The 20,405-nt window shown below is 46.6% G+C and overlaps 1 protein-coding gene across 1 annotated transcript; it reads right to left on the bottom strand.

The window, feature by feature from the left end:
* Window positions 1-7,522: 7,522 nt before the first annotated feature.
* LOC127599095 (apolipoprotein L4-like) lies at window positions 7,523-12,216 on the bottom strand. Its single transcript, XM_052062807.1, has 7 exons — window positions 11,631-12,216; window positions 11,538-11,558; window positions 11,254-11,328; window positions 11,148-11,187; window positions 11,023-11,068; window positions 9,596-10,001; window positions 7,523-8,110 (listed from the first exon to the last, which is right to left on the bottom strand). Exons 3-7 carry the CDS (start codon window positions 11,302-11,304, stop codon window positions 7,625-7,627), a joined length of 1,029 nt encoding a protein of 342 aa, XP_051918767.1. The 5' UTR covers window positions 11,305-11,328; window positions 11,538-11,558; window positions 11,631-12,216; the 3' UTR covers window positions 7,523-7,624.
* Between the last annotated feature and the right edge of the window lie 8,189 nt (window positions 12,217-20,405).

Below are 20,405 nucleotides of genomic sequence, written 5' to 3'. Positions count from 1 at the left end.
TGTGGGCAAAACTGAGAACGACTATAGAATGTCATCCCCCCAAACAGTGAACAATAAGGGTCTTGCTAATGAACTAAACATGTTTTTCTGCCGATTTGAAAAGAACACCCCCATTTCCCACACACACCCACATCTACCAGAAACCACTCTACCTACCCCCCACCCTCTTTTTCTCCACTACAGATCCACGAACAGGACGCGAGACGGCTCTTCAAGCAGCAAAAGATCAAGAAAGCTCCGGGGCCCGACAAAGTGTCCCCCTCCTGCCTGAAAGTCTGCGCTGACCAGCTGGCTCTGGTCTTCACACAGATCTTCAACAGATCCCTGGAGCTGTGTGAGGTCCCATCCTGCTTCAAACAGTCTACCATCATCCCAGTTCCCAAGAAATCGGCAACATCGGAACTGAACGACTATAGGCCTGTCGCCCTGACGTCTGTGGTCATGAAGTCCTTTGAACGCCTTGTGCTGAACCACCTAAAGAACGTCACTGGATCCCTGCTGGACCCTCTCCAGTTTGCCTACCGGGCAAACAGGTCTGTGGAAGACGCAGTCAACATAGGTCTGCACTACATCCTCAAGCACCTCGACAGCACAGGGACCTACGCAAGGATTCTGTTTGTGGATTTCAGCTCTGCGTTCAACACCATCATCCCGGAACTCCTCACCCCCAAACTACTCCACCTCGGTGTGTCCCCTGCGATCTGCCAGTGGATCCTCAGCTTCCTGACGGGACGGACACAACAGGTGAGACTGGGAGCAACAACATCATCAATACGCACCACCAGCACTGGAGCCCCACAGGGATGTGTCCTCTCGCCACTGCTCTTCTCTCTCTACACAAACGATTGCACCTCAACAGATCCAGCTGTCAAACTCATAAAGTTCGCAGACGACACCACGGTCATCGGTCTCATTAAAGACGGCGACGAGTCTGCGTACCGCCAACAAGTGGAGCAGCTGGAGCTCTGGTGCGGCCGACACAACCTCGGGCTGAACACGCTCAAGACTGTAGAGATGATCGTGGACTTCAGGAAACATTCTTCTCCTCAGTTGCCCCTCACACTATCCAACTGCCCTGTGTCAACCGTCGAGACCTTCAAGTTCCTGGGAATCACAGTCTCCCAGGACATGAAGTGGGAAGTCAACACCATCTCCATCCTGAAAAGGGCCCGGCAGCGGATGTACTTCCTGAGGCTGCTGAGGAAGCATGGCTTGCCACAGGAGGTGCTACGACAGTTCTACACGGCAGTCATCGAATCAATCCTGTGTTCTTCCATCACGGTTTGGTTTGGGGCCGCCACAAAAAAGGACAAAATCCGACTTCAACGGACAGTTAGGACGGCAGAAAAAATCGTTGGCACCGCCCTACCCACTCTTGAGGACTTGCACACTGCAAGAATCAAGACAAGGGCACGGAAAATCCTCCTGGATCCCCCGCACCCTGCCCACCACCTTTTTCAGCCACTCCCCTCAGGCAGACGCTACAGATCCCTGCGCACCAAATCCAGTAGACACTTAAACAGCTTCTTCCCTCTAGCCATTAACTCCTTAAACAGTCACTGACATAGTCACTCTTCTTGCACCACAAAATGGTACTACAAAACTACTGGTATACTCTAAAATGGTTCAATGATTTTCTTGTTTACGATGATACTAGTGCAGCGTGTTATACCGGAGACAAATTCCTTGTGTGTTCTACATACTTGGCCAATAATGATGATTCTGATTCTGATTTGTGTCTTGTTGCGATGTAGCATCAAACTCTTTCACCTTGGCAGCACCCAGTACCATATTGGTAGTAGTCATATTTGCCATGATTTGAGTACTTGAGTCAGTGTTTTATGTTGGACTTTATATTTTATATCTCACTGCACAATTGTGACAGCACTCTGTATTTTATGAGTCAAATCACACATCTCAGAATCCACAAAAGGTCAAAGTTAGCCGGCGCTAATGCAGCTGCTAGCTTGCGCGACTTCTAAGCAGTGACCTGATGGCGGCGCGGGTTCGTAGCCCAGTTATGGCTGGGCAAAGCAAGACCGCGACCATGGCGTGTAACTATTTAAACACATTACAAGTACCGAATATTACGTCAGAATCCTTTAAGGCTCAGAGGCAAAGTCAGCGTCAAGCTCTAAACACACACAAAGCGAGAAGAACCATCAGAAGCATTTCAGTCAACATTAAAACATGAATGCAGTTGTTAAATTTCTACTAAAGTGAATGACCATGAAATGTGCTTTCGTGTGGAAGTTTCATCATTCTTATGCCCACGAGTATTATTGATGAGAATTGTGAATTCAAAAGCAAGACAAGTCACGCAGTCTCTCTTGTGCAAGTTTGTAATGATAAATTATCGAAAATGTACGTATATCATTTTATACAAGACTGAATGTGGATTATTTCAATTGGATCACTTCCATCATAATCAAATAAAAACATCTTGAAAAGATGTTTTTCAAAAGATGTTACAATGTAAAGCTGCCTTCTAAAAGGAGAGAGTGAGCCAAAATGGAGCAACTAAAAATAAAAACCATTGAGATGTTAGCTGCACTTGAGACTTTCACAGTGCAAGCAAAGCCAGCAGAGCCACCGTGATAAGCAGAGCTGCAAGAGGAACAAAGGGGGAAATAACAATTTGTCCCCAAAAAAACAATGACACTCTGGATTACCGTATTTTCCGCACTATTCAAAGTATAAGGCACACCTTCAATGAATGGCCCATTTTAAAATTGTTTTCATACATAGGGCGCACCGCAGTATAAGGCGCACAGAATTAGAAGCTACAACCGTGGCTGAGGTTGATCCACTGGATCAGGGGTGTCTAACTCATTTTGTCACAGGCCCCATTAAAGTTACCATTTCCCTTCGAGGGCCGTTATGGCTGCGGAACCATATAAAGAAGTCAAGAAGACTGGTTTATTCAAGTTACTGTGTCTTTGAATTTTGACAACGCAAGACTGAAAAAAAAATATATATTATATATATATATATATATATATATATACAGGTATATATATATATATATATATATATATATAAAATCAAAATGCTTTACGTAATGTGTGTGCTTTTGTGTGTGTATACGTGGGGACCAGCATGTTTAAAATATGCAAATAACAGTGTGACGAAACACAAGGGGCAGTGCTGGGGGGGCTACGAAGATGCGCAGCCAATCAGCTCCCGGGGTAACTAGACTTGCGCTGTGATTGGTCAACATCACGCTGGGAACCAATCATGTGTACAGGTATGTACAAAACCTCTGCGTCAGACATTTTTTTCACAATATTGTACTCTTGGGGAAGAAAATGACAAACAAACAAAAACGCGATGTCCCGAAGCTGCGATAAATAAAGTGCGATATCGCAAGAGATCACTGTAAACGCCATCATGGCCTACCCCCCCCAAAAAATAAACAAAAAAATGTACTCCGTTTATGTCATTCTTCAACAATGTCTATTCAACACAGTGGAATATTCTCTCTTTTGTAATGTGCTGAGGTAAATGCCACGGAATTGAAATTGAGATAGTTTGCTGAATATAATAATACACATCAATTCTCCACACGTTTCGTGGATGCAATCTGTTCAGTATTTAATATACTCACAAAACAAAACACGTGCAATACAACATTTATCGGGTAACTAATCGCGTAATTTATGGACAGCAAACTTAATCACCCAAAATGGTTTTGGTGTATGGGCATATTTTCATCAAATTCATCCAAAGTTTTGAAAATCACTCACTTTGCATTGACATTTATTAGTTCCGATGGGGCTTGTGGAAAAGGTGAACAGAACTTTAATTCCAGTATGATATGTAATATGGCCGTGCGAACAGCTTTGTCCCATTCGTCTGGATAATGCTTACATTTTTCACTGTAGATACCTGCAATCGCGTACAAGCATACAATACATGCATACAAAAAAAAAAAAATCAGCGTTTAAAGGGCAATCTTCAGACTGCATATAACATACAAATGTTTTTAATGGCACAGGATTTGACAAAAAACCCCAAAACAAAAAAAAATGAACTTTCTGTCCCATTGTAACTTTTCTTTAACTGGCAGATGAGGTGTGACTCAGGTCCAACAGGTCTTGTGATTTATCTTTTCGAAAAGATGAACGTAGCCCCAAATGGATGTGTTTGAACTAGGCAAGGCTATCAAAAAAAAAAAAAAAAAAAATGAAAATACACACACACACACACACACGCTAATTTTAGATCTTCAAAAGCAAACAAGGATATAAAAAGTAGCTTCATAAAAGGTATTAAAAGAATGTGACACACAAGTAAAAATAATTTGGAGTATGGGGGGTGGGGGGAGCAGTTTTTAAAGCTGTATTTGCAAGCATGAACAAGTTTGAGGTGACTTCCTTCTGTTGGCAGCTTATGCCATTTCCATGCAGCGTAACAGCTAAATGCTGATTCGCCATGTTTGAGCTCTGAGCTCCACCGGATGCATGTTAAAATTGATGCATGCATTTCTTGGAACATATTTTTACGGAATTTCAAATCTTGTCAATGTTGTCAGAGCCAACTATTAGAGACGTAACTTTGAAAGTGCGATGACAGGTGGCTGCCTTCCTTGCAGGAAAAACAGTGGTACTGAATGAGTTAAGAGCCATTTGAAAATTTTAGGGAAACCAGAATATCTCAGAATGTCAGTAGCATAAAAAACACACAAAAAAACTAAATAAACACACCCATGGTTGATTGAACAGTTGTGTTGATAAAACATTTCTTCTTCTTCACAATATTCGCATTACCCCAACACTATCAGATTACAAACCAAGCATGTTAAAATGAATATTTGTGATCATCAACAGTAATAGCTCCCTTTCTAAAGATAGAAACATTACTCGATTAGTTTTTTTTTTCAAATACATTTGGCCAAATTGAAATGTCGCCTTTCTGGTTTCGCCATGAGTGTCATATCCTGCGTCATCTCGACCCTGTCTAAAAGCTGATGTGTTGTCACAAACACAAAAATAACCCTCCAACTTCCCCAACAGATAAGAAAAAAACAACGGACCCAAGATTGCGCATTGCCACATTCCTGATGATGAGGCAAGGCAGAAGACCAGTTCTGACTCAAGAGCATCCCTTCTCCAAGCTCATGTGATAGTTTAAAGCTATACTTGATGGCTCCAAATAAGATCGAAAAGGAAAACCGGTGAGCCAAAAGGTAATTAGCATTCCCAGTTGAAAGAGAAAATGGCATCATAACTTCAAACAGTTTCCATAGTTTTTGTGTGGCTAACAAACAGTCATGGTTCAGTTTGTGTGAATTTTTCAGTTTTTTTTCTCCTCTTTTCCTTTGTCGCTGGAGAGTTTTTGAAACATGATTGCCAAGACTGGGAACAATTGAGTCGTGAATTGTTGCAATGTTGGATTAAACTCTTCTTCACCTTTTCAATTGTCCGGATTTTTTAGGGTGTGACTAAAACTTGGCCCAGTGACACGCTTATGTCCCTGGCATGAATCAGTTCTCCCACAATGGAAGCAATGAGAGCCGTAGTTCCGTCTGCGGCTATCCGTCGCAATAACAAGTTGCTTGATTCTAAAACCATGGCTCATTTCAACCGCTACAGTGTTTAGTTATCTATTTAACTATATCTACAACCCCCAAAAACACATGTCCCCCAAAAGTGTTACGCCAGAGCAAACAGATGACGAGTTGGATAGCTTCACTGCGCAACTAGCGACTCGTAGCTATGAGTTGGCTCGGGGACCGACTGGTCCGTCCAATAGTCCACGGCCACGCTCCATGGTCTGCACATCTAGTACTTGTAACAATCATCACTTAAAATTAAAATACTCCCTGCCGGAGACGCACAAACATTGGAATGCGCCAAGCTGAGAATCAGTTTCGGAGAAACAAAAGTTATCACACTTTGTGCCTCAGTAACGCCCTTCTAATGGTATAAGAATGATATGATTCTCTTCCTGCTTCGCACTCGTGACCCGCAGCCATGGTCCGTAATTCACTGATGCGCAGCATATTCTGTTATTAAAAGCTTCGAAGACATTGTTTATCGATTCCTGCCTCTGTTTGAAGAACCAACATTCTCCTTGTCTGAAATTCAACAAACACGCGGAGGAAAAAAGGCCACTTTCCTCCAACAATCCACGCAACAGAGACACCCGGGGACGAAGTTAAGCGTTCTATTATTTTTGCTAGCCCACAAGCAAACAAGCTAGCAAGCTAAGGATCCAACAAGCTCGCCGGGCCGCAGAAAATTCTTCCAGGACATCTCCAGCTCGCTCGGTGTTGTGTGTGGATCCCCACATAACAGATACAGTTAAAGCAAAGTGAACCGTTTACTTTGTTTGTGAGCCCGTAAGCTAACAACTTAGCAAGCTAACAAGTTGGCTCCACTGTGCCAATATTTGAGGAGCGCAGTCATTTGGAGACACTATATAAAAGAAATGCTTTGCCATTTACTAACCACAGCATCACACCCTTTTAGCCTGCAAATGATGTGACACTTGGGCACAAACCAGTGTATTTGATTGACAGGTGAAGAACGAGCACAGTATGTTATCTCCACGTTCAGTGGACACGCCCGCACTTTCCGACAGTTGGAATGCAGGCCTGATTTTTCATGACTGGAACCTGATTTTCGATATGGCGATTTTTTTTTCAATTGGCAGTCTTGTTAACAATATTCTATGTTGTGTCTGATTGATAAGAATATTTTGGGGGGGGGGGCGTGGGGGGGGGGTCACTTTACAGCACCTATATAAAGTACATATACAAAATCAGCCTTAACCATTACTCCAAAAACCCTATGTGGGAACGTATGTCAGCTTCACACTTAGGAAATATGTTGCTGGCCAAAGGTAATGCTAAATTCTAAGCTTCGCCTCGGTTAGGATTTTAGTCGAAAGGACAAAGTCACAGCCTATATGGAGCCTGGCTGAGGACCACGAAAAACTGATTATAATTGTGTACAGAGTGAGGAAGGTTAAGGTCTTAAGTAAGGTTGGCGCGGAGTGCTGATGCGGATTTGGAGCTGGGAGTCGCGGCTTGGAGTTTGAAGCGGATTACATGGGACAGGAGAAGTGAACTAATCTCTTTTCGTCAATGGATGCTACAGCTTTGCGTTTGCTTTCAAAACTTAGCTTGTAGCAGACGTGTGCACATTTTCAGCATGACGTCTCTGATCCGCTGGAGAAAGGACACTTTGATCCTCTCCTCTTTCATCTATAACTGCTTCAGACAACAAAGTGTATGCAGAAAAGTGGTGAAGATTGCACGACTGTCTCTGTCCTATGTGTTGTGTTGTTATTTTTGTTATTTTTGACTTCAAAATGGCGCCGCGAGAGTGGCTGCCTTTCCAGCAGCTCCTATTTTTTGTTGTTCTACTTCTTCCTTTCATAACTTTGCTGCTGTGAATCTGGAATTTCTCCATTGTGAGACTAATAAAGGTTTTCTTCTTCTAAACTGCTGCCTGAAGCAGCTTTTCATGTAGCAGGCAAGCGGACTTCATGTAACCATGACAATGAGGAGAGATCAGAAATCTGACGGTTTTATTGAAAGAAACTAAAAATCAGTTCTTCGGTTCACAAGACAAAGATTGCAAATGGTACAAAGCGTGACGGCTGTGGCCAGGGGTCATCACTCCTCCAGCTCGCTAAGTTTCTTTAGCTCTGACTTGATGCGTTCATCGTCCTCGTCCTCATCGTCCTCTTCCTCCACCTGGATGCCGTCCATGGTCTTCTGGAGCTCTTCCTTGATGCGGTTGAGCTCCAGGAGCCCGTCCTGCAGGTCCTTGCAAACCTCTCGGATCTTGGCGGCAAACTCAGTCTTGGCGCCCTTCCGCAGTTCTACCGAGTCCTTGGCCAAGAAGAAGATATCGAGCGCCAGGAAGAGTCCGGACATGACCCCGGTGGTGATGCTCATGACCTGAGCGGCTTTGGCGGCGCCCCCTGCCACACTGAGAACCTGGACCGTGTTGATCAAGCTCTCCGTGTTGATGACCAAAGCCTTGCCGGCCCGGCCGCCCTCCTTCATGACGTGTTTGACGTTCTGGTTCAGATGCTTCTGGGATATGCTCTGGGCATACTGCTCAAAGTTCCACTCCTCGAGAGTTTCCATGCCTTCCTGGCGGGGAGGAAAGCAAAGCGCTGACCAACCCGGAGGGTCCCATCCGCACGGATTGCTTCAGTCATTTCATTTTCTTCAAGTTATTTCTGAAGCGTTGCTAATTTAAGGCCTTCTGTTAAAGGTGATCAGGCAAATGGAGGAAGCCCTTTTATTTTTAGGTTTTGGCTCGGCATCGGAGCCTGTATCCCATTAGAATAGATCCGCCACTCCACTGAGCATCAGTGGAATCCTCTCTCCTCATTCAGAAGCAAAACAAGAGGAATCGGCAGTCAGCTGACCCAACATGTGATCTGTTCACCAATTGGAAGTTGGTGTTGTTGTTGTTGTTGTGGAAGTGGTGGAAGTTGTTTTTCGAAAAAAGAGGTTTTTGGAAACTTTATTGCTCCACGGTGATATGAAATTATGCTAGTACAGTGATGCCTCGCTACTTCGCGGTTCGTTTATCACAGGTTCAATGCACCGCGGATTTTTTCAAACGTGTTAAATTTTATTTTCGTTTCATTTTTTTTACATATACATGGAGTACAGTACTGTATATGTTGCGCTATATGACTTGCTGTTTTGCAGCTTCTCGCGGACCATTTGCGGACTTAAAAAAAAAAACTTTTATTTTTGCCTGTTTATGTTAATTGGACGCTACTTTGCAGATTTTCGTTTATCGAGGGTGGTTTTGGTCCCCATTAACCGCGATAAATGAGGGATTACTGTATTTTTGTTTCATATAGGCATATATATATATACATATATATATATAGTATATATATAAATAAATGTTTAGTAATAGCGTAGTGAGTATTGTCACAATACCAAAATTAGTTATTCCTGCAAAGGCTTGTTAAATAATCCCACAAGACCAATACTGACACGATACCAGTTCCTTTTAACCGTTAGTGCTCAGAATTTTTTTCCAAGTATAGGAATTTGAAATGTACTCCTGTGTAAACAATCCTAACGCACCGTGTCTCACGGGGAACGCAAGTGACAGTGTTTGCTTAAGATTTGCGAACCACAAAAGGGTGAGTACTTTACAAACAATGAGCCACTCAATTCTCAGCATCTTCCTGTTACGTGACGCGTGATCCGAGCGTCGTCAGCCCGCTATCGCTTTCACACACACATTCATAGAAAATGTTTCCTGCTTTTAAAAAATGTTATTGCTAAATGCAATTGGCCATAGAGATTGTATTTTACAACAGCACCGAACAGTATTTACAGTTTCACATGTACCACCGGATGCGTACAGCCTTCATTGCTAAAATGCTTCAGTGAGTATAGGAGACGGCGAAAGCCACATCACACACAATCCTTCATTTATAAAAAACAAAAGTGAGGCGAAATGGCCGTGAAAGTGGCAAAGTACACATCCAGAACTTAGGTATTTAAATGGGAAGGACATAACCCAAGACAAAGAGCGGGCGAGAAGATGGGACAAAAGCTGGATAAGAAAGAAATGCTCAAAGGGCAATTTTGCAAAGAGCTCACCTGTAAGAACTGGAGACAGTCCTTGATGTCGTTCATCTCCTCCTGGTAGTCCTGGATCATCTTCTCCACCTTCTTGCGGTCCGTCTTGGAATGCACCGTGTCGGTGATGTTGGCGGAGGCGGAGGTGAGGCCGCCCGCCGTGGCTACGCCGATGCCCACCGCCGTGACGATGAGCGACGTTCCGGCCGTGAACGGGGCCAGGATGAGTCCCGTGATGGTGGTGACAGATGGTGCCACGCCGCCGCCCACGCTGGCCGAGACAGTCTTCTTGTGGAAGTTGTCGGCGGCGTCGGCCAGTGCCAACAGCGCCAGGATGCGCTGTTGGAGCGAGGCGCCGCGCTGGTTGAACAGGCGCACGAACAAGCGAGCCGCCATGAACACGCGGTCCGCCGCTTCTTCCACCACCCTGTGGCCCAAATAGTCATGATCAATGCTGCTTTCAACAGTCATTCGCTTTATGGCCTGGTTCGCTCACTGGGGAGGGGGTCTGCAGAATTGTGAGCACTTCATCTTCATGTCCAATCGTTTTTTGAAGCATTTTCTTAAAAAAGGCTCACTTTTGAATTCCTGTGACATTTACGGGTAGCCGTCATAGGGACATTTAACTGCTCTTGGGATTACAGTGAAGCTCCTCTACAACGAAAACTACATGGGCAAAAATACCCCCTTAGTGTGAAAAAAACCTTCATGCATTAAAAACCATTCCCACTTTTCTGCTCCCCCTACGACGAAAAGTCCCCCTGTTATGTTATATGAAATATTTTTCTTTGCCTCGCAATGAGATTCACTACAACGAAAACAAGCCTTCCGCAAAAATCGAATCCAACATCAGCCTACAGCGACTCCTACTGCTTAGCTCGGAAACGGCAAAAGCAAACACCACAGTGGCTTACCCATGCGCAGTAGTACAGCAAGTATTTGTTATTTTTAGTTTCAGACATAGCATGAACGTTGCATTGCTAAAGTGGCTACAAAAACGGACCAGGGAGTGAAGAAAAGCTTTAACGCTTGAAGACAGGATAAAAATAATAAAAATGAAAGATGGCGGAAGCAAAGTCAAAGACATTATGCAAGAAACCGGTGGAAGTGAAAGTGAATGCTGATCGTAAATTTTGCCATTTTTTTCCCTTTTTGTCTTTCTACGCTGGCTATATGAAGTGTATGCTCATACTTTTGCACTATTCCAATAAAAATAAAGAGTACACACGTGTTTCTGTGTGTTTACATGTGAGAAATATGCTATCGTGAAAAGTCCCCTGTTGTGAAAAAATTCTTGCAGCAAACATGATTTTGTTGTAGAGGAGTTTCACTGTATGTGGACCCCCTCCCAGGAAAATAAGATGGCGCTCTCCCTATCATGTTTTTTGCTCTAGAAAGCAATAGGGACACCATCGCCCCCCCCCCCCCCCCAAAAAAAATCAACTTACTCTTCAGACTGGTGGTCTTGGGTGGTCTCATTCCACTCGCTCCACCCTGAGCCAAAGGCACATGACGACAAGTGACGGGAGTCCACAACGAGCTCATTTGCTTGCCACCAAATGCGCGTACATACCGTCAACTGTTCTCCACCACGCCAGGAGTCCGTCTTCATCCTGGAAAAGAAGCGTTTCTCTTTTGATATCTAGCTCGTGCACGCACTGGTATCAAAAGTGAAATACCTCCAGCGGGTCCGCGGCGTTGACGTCGTCCAACGCGGGCATGTCGACCATCTCCAGCGGTTGGATCTCCACCTCCTACACGCCGCGCAACACAAATTACAACATGACAGGGATTTTCATTTTTGCAATGATGGATGGGCACTTTGCGTTGCATTAAGTTGAAGCACGACGGCGAAGTCAAAAAATATGTTCTTTCCACTTCTTTTCTAGAGGGCCATGTTGAAAATTTGGACTTAGTTTCGAAGTTGAGCGAGCGTCACGGCGTTGGGCGTCCTGTGCGCTACCTCAGTGCGGGCATCTGAGTCCTGCAGATTAAATCAATCAAATCAATCTGAAGACGTGCGGGACTAAAGCCAAACCATGCGGTAGACTCATACCTTGGCACTTGAGCGAAACAGTGAAGTGGGAAGAATTCTTTTGATTCTGAAGGTCTGCCAGGCAACAATAGCAAACGATTTTGTTACAAGGAGTGGCTAGGTGACATTTGGCAATTGCAAATCAAACCTTTCGTTTCTTCGGCTGCTCATTCGCTCTGCTGTTCAGCTCATTGCTACTGGGATCATGTACGTACCAAACAGACTGAGGCCAGAGAGTTAGTGCAAAGAAGCATTTGACCATTGAAGCTACGAAGCCTCATGGCGTCTTACGCGTGTCTCCGCGATGGTGTCGGCGTCTGAGCTCTCGGGGGCGGGCCATGATGCCCCGTCCTGGGTGAACAACAACAAACATTTGAATTTTACCAGAATTTCATTTTCATTCCTGCCACAAACGTTTTCCTTCCATATTTTGTCATCCACATTCAACGCAAAATTGCATTTTCGAGTTGAGACTTATTTTACAAAAAGGTTCTTCGATCTGGCCATGGTGGTATTTTTTTTTTTTTGACACATAATTCCAAATGCTTTAAGTACTTTTCAACATGCAGATAACACTTTACAGCTTAAGGTGAAACATCAAGACATCTTTGTTCATTTTTACCTGCTTCACAGATGCCACAGAGTCCGTCTCCTCGTGTGGTGTCTGCGCACACACACACACACACACGTCTCATTGGGTGAAAAAGACATCCTAACACTTAACTTATGATGGGTGACAAATTTTTTTTTCAGTATGGTGTGGTGGAACTTACGTGGGATCAGTTCCCACTCAGTGATGATGTGAATGTGGGTTTGTATGGTTGTTCATCTCTATATGTTGCTCAGTGAGTGACTGGTGACCAGTTCAGGGGTTTATCCCCGCCTTTTGTCCAAAGTTAACAGGGAGAGGCTCTGGCAATTCCCGCGACCCTATTCAGGATAAGCCGTGTTGGAAAGGGATGGATGTGTACATGTGTCCCCCATTAATGAAGAAACCAATGAAAAGGCTATTTATTTTAGGGAAATTACGAAAAGAAGTAAGCAAGACATGTGCCGCAAAAATAAAATAAAAAACGGCACATTCAGGAATACGTGACTCGTCATTTTCACTTTCATTTGCTCTCACGAGCAAATTTATCTCAGATCTTACATATTCCAAGGTATACTATCAGGGTTGGAGCTTTCTGGGTGACAACTGGACAGACGTGTCAGATCAAGATAAGATTTGACGTTTGTCTACCACCTTTGTCATCTGAAAAAACAAATAAAAATATCTACCTCTACCGGCTTCTCGGGCAGGTTGTCCGTCAGGCTTTCTTGGCCAAGAGCGGTGTCGGGCTGGAGGAGGGGAAGAAAAAAAAAAAATCAACAGTCTGTCATTCGAAAAGAAGCAAAACAAAAGCCAATGTGCGGCTCCTCCGAGTTGACGGACGCGATCATTTACCTTAGACTGCCAGGATTTGAATGGGTTGACCTTCTGTACAACACTCGCGAGCATTCCGGGGTTCTAAATAATCAAGCAAACACAAATGAAAGCAGGGAACAGAAATTTTCAACCGGGCACCAAACAAAAGATTATTTGAATTTAAAAAAAAACTAGTCTGTCGATTCATGGATGAATTGCATAAACGACAAAATCAGTCCCCTCAGTGAGTCGTCACCTTACCGTGGTGGAGGGGTTTGTGTGTCCCAATGATCCTAGAAGCTAAGTTGTCTGGGGCTTTATGCCCCTGGCAGGGTCACCCATGGCAAACAGGTTCTAGGTGAGGGGCCAGACAAAGCACGGCTCAAAAGACCCCTTATGATGAGTAAAATTAATGGATCTCAGTTTCCCTTGCCCGGACGCGGGTCACCGGGGCCCCCCTCTGGAGCCAGGCCTGGAGGTGGGGCTCGTTGGCAGGCGCCTGGTGGCCGGGCTTACACCCATGGGGCCCGGCCGGGCACAGCCCGAAGAGGCAACGTGGGTCCCCCTTCCCATGGGCTCACCACCCATGAGAGGGGCCAAAGGGGTCGGGTGCAATGTGAGCTGGGCGGCAGCCAAAGGCGGGGACCCTGGCGGTCCGATCCTCGGCTGCAGAAGCTAGCTCTTGGGACATGGAATGTCACCTCTCTGGCAGGGAAGGAGCCCGAGCTGGTATGTGAGGCAGAGAATTTCCGACTGGATATAGTCGGACTTGCCTCCACACACAGCCTGGGTTCTGGTACCAGTTCTCTCGAGAGGGGTTGGACTCTCTTCCACTCTGGAGTTGCTCACGGTGAGAGGCGCAGAGCAGGTGTGGGCATACTCATTGCCCCCAGGCTCAGTGCCTGTACATTGGGGTTCACACCGGTAGACGAGAGGTTTGCCTCCCTCCGCCTTCGGGTGGGTGGACGGGTCCTGACTGTTGTTTGTGCATATGCACCAAACAACAGCTCAGAATACCCACCCTTTTTGGAGTCCTTGGAGGGTGTGCTGGAGAGTACTCCTGCTGGGGACTCCATTGTTCTGCTGGGGGACTTCAATGCTCACGTGGGCAATGACAGTGATACCTGGAGGGGCGTGATTGGGAGGAACGCCCCCCCCGATCAAAACCCGAGTGGTGTTTTGTTATTGGACTTCTGTGCTCGTCACGGATTGTCCATAACGAACACCTTGTTCAAACATAAGGGTGTCCATATGTGCACTTGGCACCAGGACACCCTAGGCCGCAGTTCGATGATCGACTTTGTAGTTGTATCATCGGATTTGCGGCCGCATGTTCTGGACACTCGTGTGAAGAGAGGGGCGGAGCTGTCAACTGATCACTACCTGGTGGTGAGTAGGCTCCGATGGTGGGGGAAGATGCTGGTCCGTCCTGGCAGACCCAAACGTATAGTGAGGGTTTGTTGGGAGCGTCTGGCGGAATCCCCCGTCAGAAGGAGTTTCAACTCCCACCTCCGACAGAGCTTTTCCCATGTTCCGGGGGAGGCGGGGGACATTGAGCCCGAGTGGACCATGTTCCTCTATTGTTGAGGCGGCCAATCTGAGTTGTGGCCGTAAGGTGGTTGGTGCCTGTCGTGGCGGCAATCCCCGTACTCGCTGGTGGACACCAGCAGTAAGGGATGCCGTCAAGCTGAAGAAGGAGTCCTATCGAGCCTTTATGGCCTGTGGGACCCCAGAGGCAGCTGACGGGTATCGACTGGCCAAGCGGACCGCGGCTTCGGTGGTCGCCGAGGCAAAAAGCCGAGCGTGGGAAGAGTTCGGTGAGGCCATGGAAGCCGACTTCCGCACGGCTTCGAGGAAATTCTGGTCCACCATCCGACGTCTCAGGAGGGGGAAGCAGTGCACCACTAACACTGTGTACAGTGGGGATGGGGCGCTGCTGACTTCGACTCGGGACGTTGTGAACCGGTGGGCAGAGTACTTCGAAGACCTCCTCAACTCCACCAACACGCCTTCCTTGGAGGAAGCAGAGCCCGAGGACTCTGAGGTGGGCTCTCCTATCTCTGTGGTTGAAGTCACCGATGTGGTTAAAAAGCTCCTCGGTGGCAAGGCCCCAGGGGTGGATGAGATCCGCCCGGAGTTCCTCAAGGCTCTGGATGTTGTGGGGCTGTCCTGGTTGACACGCCTCTGCAACATCGCGTGGTCAACAGGGAGAGTGCCTCTGGATTGGCAGATCGGGGTGGTAGTCCCTCTTTTTAAAAAGGGGGACCGGAGGGTGTGTTCCAACTACAGAGGGATCACACTCCTCAGCCTCCCTGGTAAGGTCTATTCAGGGGTGCTGGAGAGGAGGGTCCGTCAGGAAATCGAGCCTCAGATTGAGGAGGAGCAGTGTGGTTTTCGTCCCGGCCGTGGAACAGTGGACCAGCTCTACACCCTTAGCAGGGTCCTTGAGGGTATGTGGGAATTCGCCCAACCAGTCTACATGTGTTTTGTGGACTTGGAGAAGGCGTTTGACCGTGTCCCTCGGGGAGTTCTGTGGGGGGTGCTTCGTGGGTATGGGGTACCGAACCCCCTGATACGGGCTGTTCGGTCACTATACCACCGATGTCAGAGTTTGGTTCGCATTGCCGGCAGTAAGTCGGAATCGTTTCCAGTGGGGGTAGGACTCCGCCAAGGCTGCCCTTTGTCGCCGATTCTGTTCATAACCTTTATGGACAGAATTTCTAGGCGCAGCCGAAGCGTTGAGGGGGTCCGTTTTGGGGGCCTCAGTATTACATCCCTGCTTTTTGCAGATGATGTGTGAAGCGGTTGGGATGAAAATCAGCACCTCCAAATCTGAAACCATGGTCCTCAGTCGGAAAAGGGTGGAGTGCCCCCTCCGGGTCGGGGAGGAGATCTTACCCCAAGTGGAGGAGTTCAAGTATCTTGGGGTCTTGTTCACGAGTGGGGGTAGGAGGGAGCGGGAGATCGACAGGCGGATCGGTGCAGCGTCTGCTGTGATGCGGACGTTGTATCGGTCTGTCGTGGTGAAGAAGGAGCTGAGCCAAAGGGCGAAGCTCTCAATTTACCGGTCGATCTACGTCCCAACCCTCACCTATGGTCACGAGCTATGGGTCGTGACCGAAAGAACGAGATCCCGGATACAAGCGGCTGAAATGAGTTTTCTCCGCAGGGTGTCCGGGCTCTCCCTTAGAGATAAGGTGAGAAGCTCGGTCATCCGGGAGGGGCTCAGAGTCGAGCCGCTTCTCCTCCACATCGAGAGGAGCCAGATGAGGTGGCTTGGGCATCTGATTCGGATGCCTCCTGAGCGCCTCCCCGGTGAGGTGTTCCGGTCATGTCCCACCGGGAGGAGACCCCGAGGAAGACCCAGGACACGCTGGAGAGACTATGTCACCCAGCTTGCCTGGGAACGACTCGGGATCCCCCGGGGAGAGCTGGAAGAAGTAGCTAGGGAGAGGAAAGTCTGGGCTTCCCTGCTAAAGCTGTTGCCCCCGCGACCCGGCCCCGGATAAGCGGTAGATGATGGATGGATGGATGGATGGATGGCCATCCCGTCATGGACACATGAATTGATTCCGATATGGTTCCTGGCTTGATCCGTTGCATCCGTCGGAAAAGCAGCAAAATAGTTGATCGTCGTTTTCCAAAGTAAAAAGGAACCTTTGCGAGTGTCTGATTTTGAAAAAAGACAAAAAAAAGTCTGCTTTCAAATTGGAGAAGATTTCCTGCTTTGAGGGTGAAATTTGGAGGATTTGGACCATGGTTGAGCTTCACTGTGTTCACAGAGTCAACTAGTGGCAGCCACTCCACTTCTTGTCGCTTACCTAATTATGTTCCATGTGGGAACTTGGTAAGCCTCTATAAGATTGCAGAATAAGAAAAATATTTAAGAACACGTCCTTTCCACGACAAGCTTTTGGGTCCTGACACACAAGTTGAGAATCTCCGATCCAAACCACTCACTGGTTATCAAACTAGTTGTGGATGAATCAATTGTTGCACTTTGCAGCTGAAAAGTGTCACTGTGGATGCGCACCTCTTTACCATCCAATTCTGTCTGTTGGGTTTCTGTAGACTCCTCCTGAGGCTCCTTGTGAGCCGCCTGAAATGGAGACCAAACTTTGCATCTTCGCCAATTCAACATTTTGGCTCATTTTCACATTATGGTGCTGGGGGCGTGGGGGGGGGGGGGTCGCACCTGTACTGAAGACTTGAACGGGTTGACTTTCTGAATCATCCCTTTCAGCATTCCCGGGTTCTGCGGGATGAGACGTCACTTTTTCAAGGGAACGATTTGCTATTTGGCCACAAGAGGGTAGTGTTGTTCATCCTCAACCCCTTGCTTGTAATATTCGTGAAGGTAATTTCAAGAGGAGCTTGACTTCAGTCAACATGCTCCTGCCTTACATATTTTCAAATGCGTAACGTCATTGAGAGATATGCCACGTTGTGCATTTTATTCATTTTCTTCCATAAGTGAGAACACTCCAAACAACGTGGGTGGCTACTCGGAATGTCAGAATTATTTAGGTTGCTCACTCGAGATGTCCTCAAATTGCCAGTCTGTCAAAATTCTGATTGCGGCTGGATTAGCCACGTCAACTCGTGGACTAATTGCCAAAAAGTCCACAAAGCATGTTTTCGTTGTGATTTGGGAGTATGAACGAGTCATCATTCCCTACTCCCTGCTCGCTAGAATTTGCAACATGACAAGATCTCACAGAAAAGACAGTCTGTCAAAATGCTGATTGTATTATGAATTGCCGCTTCAACCCATGTACAAAACTCCAAGAATCGTCAGTATTGGATGGTGACCCCTGGAGATTTTTTTGGGGAGGAGGGGGCACACTTGAAATAGATTATTTCTCATTTTGTCTGCTCCTTGGGGAAGCCCTTTGTCGATCGACAAGTATCAGTTGAAAATATCCACCAATGAGTTCGTACAACTCTTCTGACCTGTGTGGCGTCTGTTCCCAGTTCAGGTGAATCAGCAGTAACTGCGGAAGGGGTCTGTGATAGAGGAGGGTTTCATTTTTATTTTTTTAATGAGCCTGTACGGACAGCGCAGCACGTCAAGAGCGCACGTTTTGTCTTACCTGTGACGAAGAACTCTTAAACGGGTTGACTTTCTGCATCACACCCATCACCCGAGTCTTCTGCAAACAGACGTGCCATTCATGTGTGACTTTTGTTTGGATTATTCAGCTTCACGCGTATGCACACACCTTGGACTTTGGGAGACCTGCGGCTTTGCGGTTGCTTCCCTGTACAAAAACGTCAGTGCAGTGAAAAGGCAGCAAGTGCCAACATGACAGTGTTTACGTGTCAACACTTACCTGCTGAGTCGCAGCTGTATCCTGTGCATCAAGGATCTGCGCCATCGACTCGGCCTGCGCCTCGGCCTCCTCCTGCGGCTCAACCGTTGCACCAAATCCTGTCGGCATCCCCGTCAACCCACTCTGGTCCGTCCCAACCTGTTTGCCGGGCCTCGGCGGCAGCGGCGGAGTGGTGGCAGCTGCTGCCGAGTGTTTTTCTTTCCGAAACATGTTCATGCTGAAAGGACACGTTTACCATAACAGGCATTTCAAGGGTTCGAATGAAATTGGCCAGGGGGAGAAACAAGAGCCCCGAAATCACTCCGTGCTCAACAGGAGATACATTGACAACACAGTTCGAATGACATTTTCTGCTCAGGCCTCATTCGGTGACCGTTTCCTAAAACACAGGCAGAGATCTTGAATGTTTTCACTCGGTGACTCTTTATAAGCACACTTATAAGAACGCGACATGATACTGTATAGTTGTACTACAAGTCAAGTCCGCATTTAGCATGACTGATAGAAAAGAACGTCTCTCCATTCAACTTTGGCGAGAGAAGTTGGCTACGTCGGGCCCTTGGACGGGTGGGGGTTCGAAACCGTCAAACGTATGCAGAAGGTTCGCCAAAGCCCAATAAAACGAAACTGAAGGCTAAACTTTTAAGTAAAAGATAAGCCGAAGTTAAATATAAGCGGCGTTTACCTTCCGCCGCGTGCTACAAACGGGAGGCGAGTCCGGAAAGCGTTAAATAAAAAGCTTCCGCTCCGCACGCACGCGAGACGAAAAGACAGACGACAAACTGGTTGGTTTGGTCACCGAGTGTCACGTTTCACGGGCAATTCCTCGTAAACGGCGACCGAACAACAAAGACGAGACGCTTATCTTGCGCCACAAGAGCGGCAAAAAGTTTCATGGGTGCCCGATGGAGCGAGCTCACCTGCGTCACCTCGCCGGAATGAGATGAGATGAGATGAGATGACTCGTCTTCACCTTTCTGTCCAATTCCAACAAACTCAGACGAGCTGTCGTCAATCGGCAAAAGTGAGCTCAACATCGTCATCATGTGCCAGCGACCGACTGGGAAAAAAACATTCTAAAAACCTCTCAGCACCCAACCGAGCACACAAAAAGTGACACATCCTTCAAATATCAGTTTAATTCCTTCATGGATCACACCCAAAACACTTGGACCTCAAATCACTGAGATGGGTGGAAATCCCATTCTGCTCCAGCCTCCACAAAAAAAGGTACAGATAATATTTGTGGGGGGTTTATAGCACTGAATAACATTTTACTTAAAAAAACTGTAATGTCATAATTACAGACTTAAAAAGAATGAAAAGGTTTTTAAATCACATTTTTTTTGTTTAATGCACAACTTGCTGCTCGTTCTGCACCACGAGGGGGCAGTATAGGAAAGACAGACAAAATGTACTGGAGGCTTGGCTATTTTCTCGAATTCTCTTCTTCTATTGGAGTAATTAGACATTCTTCGCAGAGGATAAACCGCCGCCCGTGAGTGTTGCGCCATAATCGGTCTAATAACGATACATTTGATTTCTAATACACTGGCAAACAAATGACCTCAAAGTGCTACAGCGCAACATTATTAATCTACATGTTGCTGAACTGTTTGCGATTAGATACCTATACCTTAAAGAATAGGTGTCAAACTCAGGTCCTGGAGGGCCTTTGTCCTGCATGTTTTCCAAGTCTCCCTGTTGCAACACACCTGATTCAAATGATCAGATCATCAGCAAGCTCTGCGCAAGCCTGACATTGAATTTGTTGATTTGAATCAGGTGTGTTGCAACAGGGAGACTTGGAAAACATGCAGGGCAGCGGCCCTCCAGGACCTGAGTTTGACACCTATGCCTTAAAGGGTGCGTGTGAATATTCTCATTCATCCGGGTCATTTCGTCAAATGTATAGCAACTGAACTGTTGTGGTGATCTTCGGAGACATATTGGACAAATGCAAAACAACCATTGTGAAGCAGTGAGGCCTCTGTCTGTCAACAAGTTGCTCCTCATTAACTCCCAAAGACGTTTTTAAAAGTCTGTTCAGACTTGGTC

This window comes from Hippocampus zosterae, chromosome 1 (assembly GCF_025434085.1).
Source record: "Hippocampus zosterae strain Florida chromosome 1, ASM2543408v3, whole genome shotgun sequence".
Classification (NCBI taxonomy): domain Eukaryota; kingdom Metazoa; phylum Chordata; class Actinopteri; order Syngnathiformes; family Syngnathidae; genus Hippocampus; species Hippocampus zosterae.
This window is presented reverse-complemented; position numbering and strand designations above follow the sequence as displayed.

What these genes read in the sequence shown, in the direction of transcription:
- LOC127599095 (XM_052062807.1), bottom strand. Translation starts at nt 11,304, where the DNA reads ATGGTCGACATGCCCGCGTTGGACGACGTCAACGCCGCGGACCCGCTG. An exon ending in ACGCCGCGGACCCGCTGGAG is followed by an intron (nt 11,188 to 11,253) that starts GTATTTCACTTT and finishes CTTCTTTTCCAG; the next exon opens with GATGAAGACGGACTCCTGGC. An exon ending in ACTGTCTCCAGTTCTTACAG is followed by an intron (nt 8,111 to 9,595) that starts GTGAGCTCTTTG and finishes CCTCCCCGCCAG; the next exon opens with GAAGGCATGGAAACTCTCGA.